This window comes from Enhydra lutris, unplaced genomic scaffold (genome assembly GCF_002288905.1).
Source record: "Enhydra lutris kenyoni isolate GAN:26980312 unplaced genomic scaffold, ASM228890v2 scaffoldscaffold51, whole genome shotgun sequence".
In the NCBI taxonomy this organism is placed as follows: Eukaryota; Metazoa; Chordata; class Mammalia; order Carnivora; family Mustelidae; genus Enhydra; species Enhydra lutris.
Genome location: NW_019154135.1, coordinates 3497293 through 3515960, shown reverse-complemented (window position 1 = coordinate 3515960; position 18668 = coordinate 3497293). Strand labels below are relative to the sequence as shown.

Sequence of the window (18668 nt, the reverse complement as noted above, 5' to 3'; positions counted from 1 at the left end):
AATCCAGAGCTCTATAGTAACAGCAGCAGCAAAGAAGGTGTTGGTTGTAAGGGCCAAGGTTGCTGAGAACTTCCCATGGGACAGGCACCGGGCTCAATGCTCTATGTATACTTCTTGTTAATAGTTAAACACTACTTTGTCTCCCTCCAGGCCTAAAGAGCTTGCAGCAAAACCAGCTTTGAAAGATCTGGCTCTCTCAGCACCAGATCCGTCTCAGGGCTCGCCACTTCGACATGCGTGAGGATTACAAATCCTCCCCACAAATGGGGGGCCGGTGGGGGTGGTTGGAGCAGTGAGACAGGATGGCTCCTGGACCCCAGCTGAGTCTGGCTGGACTGGCCTCCCCTGTGGCCTGCGTACCCCCCGACAGAGAAAGAAAGAGATTCCACAGGCAAAGGTGACTATTCAAAGGGACAACATGTTGTGTTAGGGAAGGAGGGGAGAAAAGGACCGTGTTCCCTCGCTTTGTTACCTCAGACCAGTTGGGAAGCTTTCCAGAAAACAGGCCCTGTGAAATGCCCCAGAAGCTGACCGCTGGGAACAGCTCTAAGTCCCTCCATCTGCCGGGCATCCGGTTAGGAAAAGAATCACGGCTGGACTTTGGTGTGTCCTAGGGATCCACCGTGGGTTTCTCACTGAAGCCGTGTTTCTGTGGATTTTGTGAAGGAAGATACAACATATTAGCTCTTCTAACCATTAGTCCTTATATTTACATTAATTCTATCATATATAGTCTATTCCTACCTACCATGTTACATATTAAAATATATAATTATATATTGTAATAATACTAAAACTGCATAATCTTCATTATTTTAAATGGTCTTATTTTTCTCACAAACTGTATAATAGTTGGGGCAAGAAGATAAAGAAGATGGTTTTTCCTATTTATTACACATTGGAGTAAATACTTCTCTAGTACACCTTCTTATGGAATGTTCGGAATCTATAAGGACAGCCAAAGAGGCTGCCAGACATAAGAATTTAAAAATACTCTGCCTTCGTAGAATCAAAGTATTCAAAGCAGACGCCTGGTTATTTAGAAACGGGTTTGTCAGCTGCCATTCGGAAGAGAGATCTCACTTTCCTTACTGACACTCTCTCTTCTGCCCTTGTTTGTGAAGTGTTCCAGACATGCACGGGGCTTCTCTGCCCACAAGCTGGGATGGAAAGGAGACTCAGGCTGTGGGATGTGGTCATTTAGCTCCAAGGGTTTATATGAACCATATATGTTTGTTTGTTTCTCATGTTTGTTTGTTTGGAACCCATTTTATTACGGTGCCTTACATGTTGTAGTTACTTGAATGGACTTTCTTTTTTATTTTACTTTTTTTAGTTGCATATAGTTGACCCACAATGTTACCATAGTTTCAGGGGCACAAGAGAGTGTTTGGACAGCTCTGTACTTTACGCCATGCTCCCCACGATGGCCCCCCATGACGCAATCATAATACTATGCTGAGCCTTTTGAATGGCCTTTCGTTTAAATTCTTTGACTGTCGGGGCGCCTGGGTGGCTCAGTGGGTTAAAACCTCTGCCTTCGGCTCGGGTCATGATCCCAGGGTCCTGGGATCGAGCCCCACATCGGGCTCTCTGCTCTGCCGGGAGCCTACTTCCTCCTCTCTCTCTGCCTGCCTCTCTGCCTGCTTGTGATCTCTGTCTGTCAAATAAATAAATAAAATCTTAAAAAAAAAATAAATTCTTTGACTATCTTCCGGACCTCGGAATCTCAACCTGTTAACATAGAATTGTATTTATAGCACAGAAGGGAGGTAAATTTTGTCAGATTATTTTTTGCGGTCATCTCAGGAGGGAATATAAAACCAAATTTAGCCACAAACAATTGCATTATTGACGTGCTACAAATCTACCGATGTAGAGCATCATTTCAGTTGCCAAAGGAGATGACGGACAGGGACTGGAGATGCTCACTTGGCCTTTCCCTTTGACTGGCTTAGCAGGGCATTTCGTCCCCCAGAATTAACATACAGAGACCCATCGCCCATAGTTTACTTTGAATTGGCACTAGTGTGTCCACTGCACTATCTGCCTAACAGCAGTAAATATGTTATTATTTATGGTACCTTTAAGCATCACTAATTTGCAAATTTGGACAATACGCACGTATATGTATTTAATTACCTGAATTTAATGGAAATGGTTGAAACCACCGTGGAAAATGTTGATATATTTGACACATGGGAAGGGGTGTATCCTTTTTCAAAGAATGGTAATTTTTTAAATAAGGCATGAACGGAAAAACACACAAAATATACACACACAACTCCATAAAATCTAATGAGTTATCACAGAGTGAGAAACTCTATCCACTAACCCAGTCTAGAAATAGAACACCAGCACCCCAAAAGCCCTCCTTCCACACTTAACCCACCTGCCCTGGCTATCCTCAGGCTCCCGTTTAGGTCTGTGTGTTACTGACCTCTACCCAGGTGGGATCGTACAGCATCTTGGAACCTTTTTGCACCAGGCTTCTTCTGGTCCACATTATGCTTATGAGATTTTGCACACTGTGATTTGTTCATTTTCATAGCTGTTTGCTGTTCTGTGGTGTGAATGATTTACCCATTCTACTGTTTGCGTATTTGAAGATTTTTATCTTTTTAAGGACTGTCTACGCCCAGTGTGGGGCTCGAACTCATAACCCTGAGATCGAGAGTTGAGGGCTCTACCCAGGGAGCTAGCCAGGTGCCCCCCTGCCCACCCATTCTACCGTTGATAGACACTTGGTTGTTTCCAGTTTTAACAGGAAGGAGAAACGCAGCTGTAAGTGGTTGAGGAGACCGTGAGGCTTGGGCACTTAAACCACTGTTGCCGCTACACCAAGGAAGGGAGCGGCCGATCATAGGTGTGCGTTTACTTGAGTTCATTATGCCCAACTGTTTTCCAAAAAGGTTGTGTCAGCTCATACGTACGCACATGGTTGGAGAGTTCCTGTTGCTCCAAACCCTCATTGCCACTTGTCATTGTCCCTCTTCCAAATGTCAGCCATTCTGTGGACGTTCAGTGATTCCCCCATTATGGCTTTCATCTGCCCCGCACATAACTGGTGACATGTACGCAGTCTGCTGAAACGTACTAGAGAAAGCTTTTAATATTGAGGGAGAATGTGTAATTCAAAATATACTTTTATTTGACTCTGTCAGAGGCACCTCATGCCCGAAAAAATGTCGGTACTAAATATGTTGAAATACTGACATTGGTTAGATCCGAAGAGCTTGGCCACAAGGAATAATGGTTTTTTAGTGTTCATTCAAAGTAATATCAGCTCTCCCATTTACGGATGTAAACTTCCATTCTCAGACATAAATAAAAAACAAAAATAAAGTCGTTCTTAAACATCCTTTGTAAACGACGTTTTACCGTTAAAACAAGTATTGCTCTCGCTTGTGTTTTGTTAGAGAAATGAATCACAGCTCTGAAATTTTATATGTAAGATAGTTCTCAGCACCCTGAATCAAGGTACACAATAAGCAATATTCCAACCTTCCTCTTCAGTGGCCTCTTCTGTTCAAATCCTGTCTACATTTTGTAGCACAGTTCATGTCCCATATTTTTGGTAACCAGTATGCATCATGGAAGCCTCCTGTCGGTGCCTTCTGACGCATCAGATAACACTCGCTCTTACACACTCGTGTGCATGTGCCCTTCATGCCATTTGGCTATCTGTTCTTTGAAAGCAGGGACTAAATGATCATATGTTTACTGAAATTCCTCCAAGTTCTGAAATCATAAGGGATTCTTAGTGAGTGGATCTTTCATGAAAATATCTACCAAACGAACAGATCATCTAAATATTCATCTGTGCAGTTACACATATAGCTTTTAAAAAACTGAGATCCAACACAGTAAATTTGTAGAAGATTGGAGTCAGTTACACCTTCACGGGAAATATTCTTTAGGTGTAGAGATGATGGCACCGGGATCTGAAATGGACCCATCTTCTAGGCTTGGGCTGTGGCCATTGAATGGAGCAGGTGTTTATGTGTGTGTGTGGGGGGGGAGCCGACAAGGTTAAAGGCCCCCAAAGTGACAGTAGAACCTCTGGGATTAGCAGAAGTTGAGAGCACTGACCACCCGTAATCTGAAGGCTAGAGCCCTGGCAGGGGTCGCCTTGCACAGCCGTGGCCGTGGGAATTGGAATGCCACCTGTAGAGCCCCAGCCAGCAAGAGGAAATGAGTGACATCAATGCCTTGACTCTTCTGTCCGTTGCCAGCTCCCCCTGCCTGTACATCCTGTTCCAAGACTCCAGAGGGGGAGAGTAAGCCCGCTGAGTCAGGCCATACAGACCAGTCTTCCTGGGCACGCACTGGTTGCAGAGGGAATGGAAAGTAGCTGCATGGCCATCTGTACGATTCAGGCTCACACGAGGCTTCTGGAAGCTCGCCTCGAAGAGAGGAAGAGAAGTCCAGGATCACGCCCATTTCTGACCACATCTCGCGTATTTGCCGTGGACGTTTTTGTTATTTGTTTCCTTTACCGGATGGACAGCTAATTTTTATTATACATTTTGATTTATTAAAATTGCATTTATTGAATAATTAATTAGTTGGTTAAAAATACATTATAAGGGATAACTCCCCTTTGTTCTTGGTTAGGCCATTTCTTGAATATGGGGAGTATCTACTCGTCAGACAAAGCACAAAATTAAACAGAAAATAAACTTGTTATGTGAAAAACCCCAACATTTCAGTCCTCGGGTAGTTGGAGCCCTTGTGCAAAGATGCAAGGTGTATGTGTAATTTCCAGTGTCCCAAGCAATGTGAAAGCAATTGTAATAATCCAGCATGTAAGCCTGCTTTAGTGCTCTCATAATGGGTAATGCAGGTGATTAAATACTGTGATTTTAACCTTGGCATTTTAGTAACCCAATAAGATAGATGAAAAGGCAGTAACAAATCAGATTATATAATGATATTTCCTTCTAACTAAGAAAGTCCAGTTCCTCTCTGCAATATGTGGTTTTGTGTTTTAAGTTGATCATGGTATACTGCTAAAAAATGCTCTAATAAGAATACGCTACTCTTTTTGTTGCAAATCTGTTTTCATGACCTTGTAAAAAAAATAATCTGAAGTCACATTTTCTCCACAAATACAACTTTATACGGCTTTATTGTCTTCTGGGAGAATACCGAGAGGATCCCCACGTTCTTTCTTGTCTGGAACTGTGCTGCATTTATCTGTTGGGCAATACAGAGAAAACACGACCACTCTTAGCTGGGTCTTCCGGGCCTGGGAAGAGCAGATGGGTGGCAGTAGGACAGCGCGGTCATCCTCGAGGGGGCGTGCCGGTCCTGGCACTTGTGGGCCAACACACAGAGGTGACAGGACATCAGCTGCTCCCGTCCGATGCGTCCTGAAAACCCTCCGCGGTTTGGGCACCTGCTTCCCGGACAGTAGTTCGTATGATTTACTTTGGAAGGTCACGGGCATATTTCTGTGCTCTTTGGCTACTACATAAATTGCATGGAATCTCTGTTCTCTGTGCAGTTTGAAGTGTCCGTGGTCTTCCCGGAATGTCTGTTTGTTTCTTGTGTTGGTTTTTTCTCTCCATGGTTTGTGCCACATTCAGGGACCACAGAACAGGGAGAGAGCCGAAAGTTACAAAGGCAGAGAAGGGCTTCGAAGGCCAACTGTAATCTTCAATTCCATCTCTGTGTATCTACCAAAAATGCAAACCAAGATAGAGACGCCTCTGATTTCTTTTCCTGGGGGTACTGTCATCCTCAGTGAAGATTTTTAACGAGCTTGGCAAATATACTTACCAGGTCAAGTTTATGATGGTTTGTGAAATAATCTGTGTCATTTATATGGAAAATTCTGTGGGTGCCTTTTCCACCCCTCCCAGACCTTCTCCTCCTTCAACAGAATCCATCCCTGTGGTCATAACCTTCAGCGGAGCCTTCATGTAACTGTGAACACATCCACCTGTTACATTTAAAGAACCTGACCTGCCCCCTCAGATTTGCTTTACTGTTTAAAACAAAATAACTGATGGATAATCTATCCGCTAAGAATTTGGAACAGCAAGGAAATTGGAAACAAGTTTCCAACAGTCTTGCCATTTGGTCTGTTCTTTGTTAAGTTTAGAGTCAAGCACACAAACAAGTTTTGTAGGATGATTCTGCCGACCACCAAAAGAACATCACCCGCCACTGTTTACTGAGTGCCCCCCACCCCGTGCGCCGCAGCGGGGTGGGGTGAGGGCAGCCCCAGGAGGGAGCTACTGTTCCATTTTATGTCTAAGGCAACTTATCTTGAGTGACAACCAGTGACAGATGGCATTCGTATCCAGTTTTCTGCAAAGCTCCTGCATTTGATTACTGAGTTCATGTTTTAACCGCCTCGTGTGGTTTTATGATTTTACCTGGAAATCCAAGGAGGTGTTTCCAGGGCTCTCTCAGGTTGGGGAGCAAAGCAGACAGGAATGCTTCCCCTGTATGGTTTGCTATGAAAAGAAGGTGCCAGTATTTCAGTGTTTGAGAATCACCTGTATGCTGTATTTGCCATCTGTAATGTGTGTGTGTGTGTGTATTTATGCGCACATATCTGTGCACACACGTATACACGTACACATATGTATACACACACATGTACACATGTCGGTATCATATGCCTGTATATTAGGAGTAGCACATATTATATTTAATATAATATATGGTGATATATAATTTAATAGGCACATATTATATTATAATATGCAGGTATGCATACACCAAGCATTTATTTAATGCCAAGCTCAGTACATGAGGCTTTACTTAGATTAACTTGCCAAGCTCCCCAGGAGGTAGGAATCCTCCCGGTTGTACCATTACAGACCAGGAGAGGGTGGTCATTGCCTATGAGGTCGCACCACTGTCTGATGTCCACATCAGTTCCCCTCAGCACCCAAACCCTTCTGTGGTACCATCTCTCTAGGGCTCTGATTCACCTGTCCCTGGAATTCCTGACGACCCCATCACTGGGTAACCCTTACTAAGCAGTTTCCTGTTTGTATCCTGGGGCCGGCTGGCCTTTGAGTGCTAGCTGGTTTGTTAATTTAGGGTAATTAATTAATTTACAGCTCTCTTGTCGGCATTTCTGTCTGAAGGGATCTCCTACCCCATTGTTTGGGACCAGGGGACCCCATAGCTCCCTAGTGTCCTCTCTCTGGGAGGCGTGTGCTTGAATGTGACGTTCACCACAGTGGGGGAAGGTTCCTGACTTCACCTCCATGAGGAACCAGGCCTAGCTTCTCTGCTGTTACTTCTTCCTGGACTGGAAGGGAGAACGGGGCCCTGGCGTCCTGCGGGGATGCTGTGACCAGGTCCAACTGCTCACTCACGGCTGTTCCCAGACAGGTACCTTCAGTCCTCTTGCGGGACTGGGCCGTCAGACGTCCTGGGAACTTTGGCAGAAGGAAAGCTTCTCCTGTCTGCTGGCTTCCTTGTTTCTTCGTGATTGGTGACAGCCAGCTCCATCTTGGTAATTTTTATGTTGTTCAGGATGCTTGTTTTTTTCTTCAACACAGAATCTAGGCCTCTAGGAATATTCTTACTACCGCTGTCAATTCTGGGATTTCAGAAAAATTACAGGTTACCAGTAAGATGTGCCACTGCCCTCACCGATGTTGAGTCGTCCTATTGTGGATCATGAGACGAGCCTGGCTGGGAGCTAGCATCCCACAGATTTCTGGAAATGTCGCTTTTGCACCTTTCTGCCATGCTGGTCTCTCATCATAAGTCCGCAAATAAGTTTATGTTTTGTCGTAGTTACTTTTGAATCGGACTGGAAAGATTGATTTTCCTTTCCAGTCGAAAGCGATTCAAAGAACCGGAGCATCCCTGTGCTCTGAAGGAGCAACATGTGTAAGTGGAACTTGGCATTGAACCACAACACAGAGCCGACTGGCCATAAAGAACTAAAATCGGATAGGCTAGTGGGCTGTGCCGATTTCTATTTAGACATAAGTCATTTACTAATTTCTGAGTGGGTATGGAAAGTCTCAAGTTGTTTTGAAAAAAGAAAGCTGTTTCCAGGTGGTGAGTGCTCACTCTGCTCGCATGGAAATTTAGAAAACTCTGGGTTTTTATTTTACTTCACCAAAGGCAGCATCCGAATAACAAATAAAAAGCCTCTTTTTCTTTTCTTTTTTTTTTTTTTTTAAGATTTTATTTATTCATTTGACAGAGAGAGACACACACCGAGAGAGGGAACACAAGCAGGGGGAGTGGGAGATGGAGAAGCAGCTTCCTGCCCAGCCGGGAGCTGGGCTCGATCCCAGGACCCTGGGACCATGACCTGAGCCGGAGGCAGACACTTAAGGACTGAGACACCCGGGCGCCCTGCCTCGCTTTTTTATTTTATTTTTTTCTTTTTAGTTCAAAGTGAAAAAGAGTAAGAAACAGCACTTGAGCACCCCTGCCCCCACCATATTTCAACCTCTTATTTTCTACTGAGAGAAAATGCATTATCTGATCTGCGGTTTCATTTATCCCCGTGCCTGTGCTGTGCACTTGGTGGGGCTGGTTGCTCCCTGGATTGTGTTCTGACAGGGTGATGGGGGCCAGCCCCCAGTCGGGGGCTCCTTTGCTTCAGGAGGCGTGATGAGAAAATGCATCTCCCCTCCCTTTCATTTTGCACTGAAAGCCAGTGGTGTAAGAGGAATTTGCCGTGCTCTGTGGATCTGTCTCTATCACGGCCTCCCGTTCCCATGGCCATCCCCTCCGTGAATGAGGACAGTTCACTGGATTACTCGCACAACACATTTTCTATTAGAGAAGAGCAAGGCAGTGGGGGCTGGGGGTGGGGGCGTTCTGGAACTGGTGGTCCCCGGGGAAGGAATCCCCTGGAGCCATTCAGGCTAGGGCGGCAGCACGGTGTGTTGCGAATTTATCTTCATCAGCTTGCCAGAACCAAGGCTCGAGCTCCATCAAACCCTGTTCTCTTCCAGCTTCGTAGCCCCAGGAGTACTGAATTCCTGGACGTGGCTCGCCAGGTGCCACTTGAAAGATGAGGGGCAGGGGAAGGGCACCATCAGGGCTGGCTCCCAGATAGGAGGAGTTGTCTTTTGAATGGTGAACCCCGGATCTGTGAAGCTGGTTTTACCCCCAACTGCAAGACCATTGCCCTAAAGGTTTGAGCACGAATATATAATATAGTGCCGATTGCACATTTCTTTTTTTTTTTTAAGACTTTATTTATTTATTTGACAGTTATCACAAGTAGGCAGAGAGGCAGGCAGAGATAGAGGAGGAAGCAGTCTCCCCACCGAGCAGAGAGCCTGATTCGAGGCTCGATCCCAGGACCCTGGGATCATGACCTGAGCTGAAGGCAGAGGCTTTAACCCACTGAGCCACCCAGGTGCCCCCGACTGCACATTTCTTAAAGACCTTTGCAGTTTGCCTCCTTCCTTTATGGGCAACTCTGCTGTGTGTAATTCTTTCTTTCCTTTCCTTTCCTTTCTTTTCTCCTTTCCTTCCTTTCTCTTTAATTTTTTTTTCTTATCCTTGCTTCCTCCCATCCGTCCTTCCTCCCTTCTTTCCTTCCTTCCGTCCTTTCTTCCTCACAACACTGTGATGTTAAGAGGTAACTTTTCAGTGGTGAAAGTAATGTTTGGGTCAAACGGAACACGTCATTGCAGAACTACTTAAAACTCAGATGCCTGTGGTTTAGAATTTCCTGTCATCAGGAAGGCCAAAGGCCAGCTTTTCTTTTTCTGTACTCAGGGTGCCATGAAATTTCACAGAGGTTCGTTTTCTTCACCCAGGTAATTGTGTAGTACGATTCTACCTTTAAGGTCATTGTACTAGAAACATATATGCCTGATGTCTTTTCCCCAGGACACCTTGAGTTCACGTAAAATCATTCTCATTTGCCTTCACAGACAGCCTCTGCCTGTGGAGATATTGGTCTCACCTGTACCTCCTGTGTCTGCTTTTCTTTTTCACCCAGGCCTTCTGCCTTATCTAGTAGCCCAACGTACTCAGACCTGCCCTTCATCAGGATCTCCCCCCATCGGAACCCCGCTGCAGCCTCGGAGCCCCCCTTCAGCCCTCCACACCCCTACATCAACCCCTACATGGACTACATCCGGTCCCTTCACAGCCCGTCTCTCTCCATGATCTCGGCAGCCCGGGGTCTCAGCCCCACAGATGGTGAGTCTGTCCCCAGCCAACCCATTCATCAACCCTTCAAGGGCACGATTCAGGTCAAGGTTACGGACACCTCCATGGGGGGAGGGGGTCATTGTCTCCATTACAGGGTGAGGAGAGCAGTGAGGCGACAGGCCGGGTAACTTGTAATGTGGCCCACTGGTTACTGGGTGGCAGGGATGGAACTCAAGGCCCGAACTCACGGACTCCGGACATCTTGCTCCTATCCCCTGTTGTGTCCTCTTGGCCCGGCTGCGGTTTTCACAGTGTGCAGGCGCAACGGGCCACTCTGCTCGCCTCCCAGTGAACGCTTTTCTCTTCTGCACATCTGAGAGGTGTGTTCATACAGATGTGTCTGTTAGACTGGCGCTTCTCAGGTCCCACTGTGTGTGTGGACCACCCGGGAATGATGAGAAAACGTCCTTCCGTGTGGGGTGGGTCTGGGGGGGAATGGGGGATTTCTGCATGCTGGAAAGCTCCCAGGTGGTGCCAGGGCTGTAGTCCATGGCCCGCGCGCTGAGTAGCAAGTCTTCGAGAACGTGATGGTCTAGATCTGCTCATGCCCTCCAACCTTGACCCTACCCAGTGAAACCTGGAAGAGAGGGATGTGATGGGAAAAGAAACAAAACTTTGACTTTAATTTTATTATACTTGATGCTCGTTTTAAGCTCTCAAGGGTCAAATTCCTGTTGGTTCTGTTAGCTTCCCAATTAATTACTTTTCACAAGACTAATTAGAGCCATGTATCCCATAACTGTCAAATTATAAAACACTCCTTTGATTCAGGAAGAGCATTTCCCATCTCACGCACACATGCACAGACTCACTTGCCCACAGTTGCTGGAATCTGAGTTAAGGTCCAGAACTGTATAAGCCATATTAATTAGAAAGAGAGATTATGAGTTCTCTACAGCAGCACACGGAACCCCCACTGCGCCGTCTGGATAACTGTGTGGTGTGACCCTGAGCCGTCCACCTTCTCCCTGCGGGCCCCTCTTGGGGCTGGCTGGGCATGGCGGGGAGAGGTGGGAAGCCCTGGGAGATTTCTCAGTAAATCGCTACTAAGTTCTACTTTGAGTAGCAGCTGCGATGCCCCAATGGCTGTTCCGCTCATCTCTTTTTTCATTGTGCCATTTGGACGAGCTTCACATTACAAAAAGGAAACAGTAAGAGAGTCAGACTCAAGTATTGGATTTGGTGTCCCAATGGGGAGTAATAGAGAGTCATCCCCATGGAGAACTTTGGAGTTCAGAGAAATGACAGCACGGGAGAAGAGAGGGAGAGAGGGGTAAGGGAGGCCAGCTCACGGCACACTTGGAGTTAAGCCTGGCTTGCAAAAATTTCGTTGGGCCAGTGGAATGTGGAACCTGGAGTTTAAAGCATCTTGTCATCTGTTTTCCATAGTATTTGATGACGAGTATGAATAAAACGTTCTTTGGTTTGTTCTGTCTTCCTTTTCTTCCCTTTCAAAAGTCTAATTAATAATCAAATAAAATCAAGTCACAGATGTCTCGCACATGTAGGCTAAGAGGTGCGTGTATATCTGTGCCTAGATATTTTTATCGTGTATAAAAGTGTGGACACAGAGAACATACGCAGCCCTATTGCTGGAACACCCATGTTTCTACATAATAATTGTAAAACTGACTTTTACCGATGGAATGCTACGTGCTGAACACTGCTGCATTCATTGCTACCCACAGCCCTTTGGAGCTGTAAGAGGAGGAGCTGGGATTTACCTCCAGATCTTGGAGAATCTGGAGACCACCCTCAAAACGTCTCCAGTATCTCGCTGCTTTTGCACATAACTTGGCAGTAGAAACACATTATTATCCCCACTCTTACAGAGCTGACTCTTGCCAGTAAATTGCTCCAGATTGATAGGTATATTTCCTTTTGATTTTGTAATGAGAAATGGGGGGGGGGAAGAGCTTTAAAATTATGGGGCACAAAATTGCAGCTTATCACCCTGACATGCGTTATTAAAACTATGCTGTCTCTTCCCCTTGTGAGCCCTTGGGCACTCCAGGTAGTGAGAGCTGACTCGGGCTCTCCAGCCAGGAGCTGGGGGAAGTATTCTAAGTATGTCTGGAAAGACATCACTGTGGCCTCAGTTGTCGGCTACCCCTGGAAGAAATGTGGACATACAGTGATTGCATCTACGAAGTGATTTCGTTTGGGGAGGGGGGCACACATGGGAAGGAGAACATACATACATTTTAATCATTTGGAACTCTTGGCTCTTTCTTTAAACGGGCCTCAAATATTTTATAATACATTTGATTTTTTCTCTTCCTTTTCTTCAGTTTTACTTTTCAAATAAGAGCTGTCTGGTAGGCTTCCATGGGAAACACGGTCTGAGTTACCGATGTTTTACTAGCACGAGCCATAAAAGGAATTCCCAACATGGGCTGCGCGGCCCGCGGGCTTCGGGATGTCTTCAGAAATGTGTCTTGCTGACCTGTTCTGACTAGTCACACCGCTTTGCTTGTGTGCTCTTCCAGCCCCCCACGCCGGGGTCAGCCCCGCGGAGTACTATCACCAGATGGCCCTGCTCGCTGGCCAGCGCAGCCCCTACGCGGACATCATCCCCTCTGCGGCGGGTGCCGGCGCCGGGGCCATCCACATGGAGTACGTTCACGCCATGGACAGTAAGTAGTCGGTGGCGGGGCAGGGGGTTGGGGGGGATGCTGAACTGTGGAGGGAGACGTGACCATTAGGTGATTCTCTGACCTTTGAAACCAGAGAAGCTGGAAGACCATTTGGTGCTCAGCTTTCTTTGGTTTTCTGAGGAGCTGCTTCTACTCATCGGGCCGTCCTGGGGCTCCCGTGGAGGGCTCCCAGCTACTCACAGACTGGAAGAGGCAGGAGATTGTGATTTGGCAGGTCTCGAAAGAACTGTCCTGCCCTGATTGTCCTGAGAACAAAAATACGGGAATGTGTTTCATGACGTGGACATACTTCACCCAGGCCCTCTTTGGTTTTCTCGATTTCATGCTTTAAAAATTGATTTTTTTTTTCAAAGATTTAGCTATTTATTTTAGAGAAAGACAGCGCATGTGAGTGGGGGCAGAGGAGAGAGAGAGAACCTCAAGCAGACTCCCTGCTAGGCACAACTGGGGGTGGGCGGGCTTGATCCCAAGACCCTGAGATCACCTCCTCAGCTGAAACAAGAGTTGGACGTCTAACCCACTGAGCCACCCAGGAGCCTTAAAAAAACCTAGATGTGGCTTGTACATTTTTTCCCCATGGATTTACTTTGCCTCATATATTTTCTTTACATTAAAAATCATATTTCACTAAGACCTTTTGTCTAGGAAAAATAAAAAGCATTTCCAAGTCAGAAAGAGCTGTTTTTAGTGCATAACGGTAGAAGACAATGGCATCCTTTGATGCTTTTTATATAACTCATTTTGGGATCCCTGAAGGCTTATGGTGGTGCCTTAGGGTCACTTATCTCGACATAGACAAATGAGCCTACGAGATTCACGGTTCAGAACATCCAAGAGTTCTTATTTATTCACATTCTTTCAGTTCCATTTGCCAGGTGCCAGGAAGCGAATGCAAAGCGTTGTCTGAGGGATCCCTCAGTGAAAGCCTCTTCCCTTTGACTATGACAAAGGGCCTGTGGCTTTGAGAAAGGCGTATGCTGGGGGATGTTTGTTTGTTTCTCCTGGTGGCCGTACTTTTTCATCTACAATCTGTTTGGATTCTTCTGGGACAAAGGTGTGTCCTGGGCACAGCCTTCAGGTTGGGAGTGGAGAGAGGGGGACTGGTTTAGAGTGAGAGCTACAGCCTCCGTCTTCTTACGGCCGTGAAGGAACTCGCTGAGTTACACGGGGTCCCAGCTGGCGACGGTTTCCAGCGGGAAGTTCATTACCACAAAGCAAGAGAAACGTGTTCCATCTTCTGCGGGGGTTTTGTTGTTTGGCTTTTTAGAGTCAAGAGCTTCGAATTCAGAGTCATCAGAACCACATTTCAATTAGGGATTGCTGGAAACGAAGTTCAGGTTTATTATGCAAATTCGTTATTTAAAACTCTGCAAATAAAGAATGAAAATAAGGGAGCATCCTTGGAAGGTCGGCCCGCATTACCTTCTACATTTGATGGGAATGTGTTCAGTCAGGCAAAGGAGGTTTTTATCTAAATAAAGGATGAAGCTACCCTTTTACTTTGTAAAAACTAATTAAGGAATTTTAATTTGCCCGAGTATATGGTAAATTGATTGTCATTAAGTAGGAATTTAGATGTCCTATCATTCATCACATAAAAAGAAACCTCCTTTCTCTTTGTCAGAATTTTCTTATTAGAACAGAGAAACAAAACAATTAACAGAAAGCCAGATTGGAGATATCTGTGCTGGAACAATAAGAATGCTGGTCTTATGTGTCAGAAGGAAACCGTAGGATCAGTGAGGAGCTGGGTGACTTCTTTGCAGCGGTCTTCCAAATGTTCTCCTTGTGTTTTAGCTGTTCCCCTCAACAGGGGATCCCAAATCACCATTCCAAAACGCTGACTTTCTCTGTTTCCTTGGTTATTAGGGGGTTAGGAAGAGCATATTAAAGGGTTGGGAAGTGCTTAAAATACTACCTTCCTTCTAAAAAAAAAAAAAATGAAATAGCATTTAGTTAAACATAACATAAGGAGTGTGCAAAGAATTTAAATCATAGGTGCCTTTTCCAACAGAGAAGCAGAAACTCTTATCGATCACTACTACCTTGGGTGTGGCCCTGCGGGGCAAAGCCCACCTGGAAGCTAGCTGGTCACTCTCATCCATTGTTAACGGATCTTCCAGAGTCCTCGGTTGGCAGAAACTAGTGTTGGATGAGCACTTGCCTTTTAATGTTCCAACAATGGGTATATATGGGTTTCTGCCACCTAAGGGCAGCGTCTTTAAATGTTGCATGTTAGAATAAGTAAGTCTGCTTTATGGATCTAATTCTGTCTTTCGGGATTAATTACCCTAAAAGGAAAGCAAGTAATTCCAATGAGGAACATTCTAGAATTGAGGGCTCCCGAAAACCTCATTATTTGTATCAGTGGAAACTGACTGATGTAAGAGCCCATCCTGGAGGGAAAAGCAGAGAGGATCCGGACCAACCAGGCCGTGGGCAACAGGAAGGCTTCCTTGGAAGGGATGAAGGGAGGCCTCTGGGCTCTGGCTTTGGACGATGTAAGAGGGCCCTAAGACCTTTATTGCTTCTTAACATCAGATGGCCACCTTATCTATTAATAATTTAAGAAATTAGAGGTGTTCCAGGGATCATCTCTCTGCCTAGTGTGTCCTGTTTTTCTTAACTCTGCCACGGATCCCTGAGACCCATCGAGAAGGGTTATCGCTGAGGGTTATATGGAAGTAGATAGGAAGTCTGGAGTCCTTGGAGTCATTTGGAAGTGGAATGAATTTCTTCATTAAAAGGGCACCTGAGTGGCTTAGTGGGTTAAGCGTCTGCCTTCAGCTCAGGTCATGATCCCAGGTTCCGGGGATCGAGCCCGCATTGGGCTCCCTGCTTGGTGGGGAGCCTGCTTCTCCCTCTCCCTCTGCTCCTCTGCCGGCCTGTGCTCTCTCGCTCTCAAATAAATAAATAAAATCTTAAAAAAAGAAAAAGAAAAAAAACTATGATGAAATTAGCCTCTCATAGTGAGTAAATGTGGAACATTTCTGTGTGAGGCTGATGTATAATAAAAGTAAGATGCTGGTTTAAACACTAAAAGATGTGTATCTAGCTGGGATAGCTATATTGGTACTAGCATGGCCTAAATCAGGCTCATAATGAAATTACTCTAAATGAAGAAACTCAATTTTGAATGTGTCTGAAAGAAAAATTTGAGGAGGCACCGTATTCATCTTTCAAATCGGTTTTCCAGTTTTATACATGGTACTAATTTCCAAAGCTCCATTTTTGAGATTTATTTCCTAAGCTCCAGTTTGCGATTATTTTAGATAAAGTATATCTATTTATTCTGTGATACTACCTGTAGACTCTCTCATGCCCATCGATTTCATTTCATGATCTTGAAGCATGTTGGATTGTTATCTTGTGTCAAGGTCTATGATGAAGAAAGTATTCCCATGGAAGTTGCCAGAGACCAAGTGCCTAGTCTGTTTCCTATAAAGAAGGCTTACCTTCTACTTCGGCGCTCCGTGTACCACAAAACTGTAGTGCCCCCTTAGGCAAGTAGACCCGTACTATCAAATAAAAACCCTCCATTATTATTCAAAACGAATTATGTTTCATTTGCTCCTTATGGAGTAGGATTATGTTCTCATTCTTTCATTCAGCTGTAGTTTGATGACTTGATGATGGACATGTGACCTTAAAAGAGGCAGGAGTGTGGGCCTCTGGGCCGTATGCATAGTTGGTCCCTGAAATTCACATCTCTAGGATCTACCAAACTGAAGGCAAAGAGGCATTTCACTTTCAACTCTTTAGGTAAAAAACATTGTACCAAGTTGGCATGCGTTGAAGTGTAAGTTACTAACCTCCCGATTAGAACTTCTGTGGAGGAATCTTAATAAAGACTGAGATTTCTAATAATAAATGCTTTATTCCCTATAATTATGACTGGAGAAGCAAGGTCCAGAGAATTAAAATAGATTCATCAAATCTCATGATAATGCTTACATGGTCCTCCCCCGCCCCTGACCTTGGAACACCTCCAAACGAACCACATCCTGAGATTGGAATTGCTTATTGGAACTTATTCTTCTAGAGCGTAGAGAACTTAGGCAGAGTTCCTCAGTCTCTGCTCTCCTGGGGGGAGAGAATTCTTCATCATGGGGGGCTGTCCTAGACATTGCTGGGCGTTCAGCAGCACGCCTGGCCTCTACATACTCGATGGGAGTTTCACCCCCTGAACTGTGATAACTGAATGATCTCCAGATGTTGTCCCATGTTCCCTGGAGGCATAATTGCCCCCGATTGAGAACCGTCAATTTCAGATAATGCATTTATCAGTGTTTTAGTAAAGCTTTATGTATACGTGGATCAGATAGCTACCAAAATCATGGGGAGATGAGAGCATCACTAAGCTGAATTTCTCATCTCCGGGTGCTTTAATTCATTTCCTCCTTTGGCTCATTGCCCTAAAATGGTGTGTGTTGGGATGGGGGGGATGTTGTGTAAACTGTGGGGACCACTGTCTTTGTCGCTTGTGGTGAATTAATGATGGGAATATCTAAGCAGCCGTCAGATTCATAAATCACTAGAAATGAGAGGGATAACACATAAAAGTCTTTCCCTTTTGTTTAGCAATTTATCATTTTGCCTGCACATTAATAAACAGAGCTCCCCTGAGGTAAGCCCTGGAAGATAAATATTTCTCCCTAATTTCCTCAGTTGTAGCCAGGAGACCACAAGTGGGCAGAGAGGCGCTTGTCACCGCAGGTTGCTGGCTTCTTAGCCGTCCCTTCTTCCAGCCAGGCCCGGAGCAGTGACTCACAGGTGTGGAGTTCCAACCGCAGGTAACTGGGTTCTGTTCTGTTTCTGCAACAGGCACGAGATTCCCCAGCCCCAGGCTGTCAGCCAGGCCGAGCCGGAAACGTACCCTGTCCATATCACCACTCTCCGATCACAGCTTTGACCTTCAGACTATGATAAGGACGTCTCCCAACTCCTTGGTCACGATTCTCAATAATTCCCGCAGCAGCTCGTCGGCAAGCGGCTCCTATGGTCACTTGTCCGCGAGCGCCATCAGGTTTGTATTTTCCAGAATCCGCGATGTGGTTCTTTTTATTAAAGGGGCAGCGCCCGAGGGGCCCGCCTTTGCGGGACTGATGCCCTCTGAGGGTGACAATGATAGCACGACCCCGGGCCTGACCCAGGACGCCAGTCAGATGCCTCTGCCGTGAATTCCAGAGCCAAGGACTGGACCAAAGGTTTTTTTTTTTTTTTTTTTTCCCCCCAGACTTGAATTAGTAGCCCGTATGCACATTCGTAGCTATTTCCTTATGATGGAGGCCACTGTGCAGTGAGGCTGGCGAGCCTTCATCCAAACCCCTCTTACTCATTATAGTTCTGTGGAGAGAAAACCCATTCATACCTGGTCGTGCGGCGCATGGGAAGAGGGACAGAGCAGAAGACAGACAGTCAGATGTGGTGTAATTCACATTTGTTAACGACGGGGGAAAGGGGTGCGTTTGAGGAAGAAAGAAAAGGCGTCAGCAGGATTTCGAATCTAAGAGAAAAGAAACAGGATGACATAGGAAGGCACGTCTGTCAGAGGAAATGCGGCAAACCAAGATTTTCTTGTTTTCCTATTAAGCATTTTTAGCTTAATTTGAAAGCCCTCTGTTTTGTCATCCTCCCTCGCGGGGGGACGAGAACATTTTGACACTTCCTTTGGTGAAATGCTTTCTGTCTGCTCTTGCATGGGAAGGTACAAACGCAGGCTTCTGTGAACACGCTTACCATAAAATATTTTTTGCTGCTAATGATCAAACGTGGGCTGATGTCAATAAGTGGGGAACAAAAGTAAGCCAAGTGAGGAATTTTAGGTGTGTTTAGGCTGCTTTT

The 18668-nt window shown here is 45.6% G+C and overlaps 1 protein-coding gene across 1 annotated transcript in view; it reads left to right on the top strand.

Moving 5' to 3' along the window:
* Nucleotides 1–18668, top strand: part of LOC111157049 (GLI family zinc finger 3) — a 277575-nt gene that overhangs the window by 168583 nt on the left and 90324 nt on the right. The window contains exons 5-7 of the mRNA XM_022518260.1: nucleotides 9953–10155; nucleotides 12657–12803; nucleotides 17649–17850. Coding sequence (XP_022373968.1) covers nucleotides 9953–10155; nucleotides 12657–12803; nucleotides 17649–17850 — 552 coding nt within the window. The remainder of the gene's footprint in view (nucleotides 1–9952; nucleotides 10156–12656; nucleotides 12804–17648; nucleotides 17851–18668) is intronic.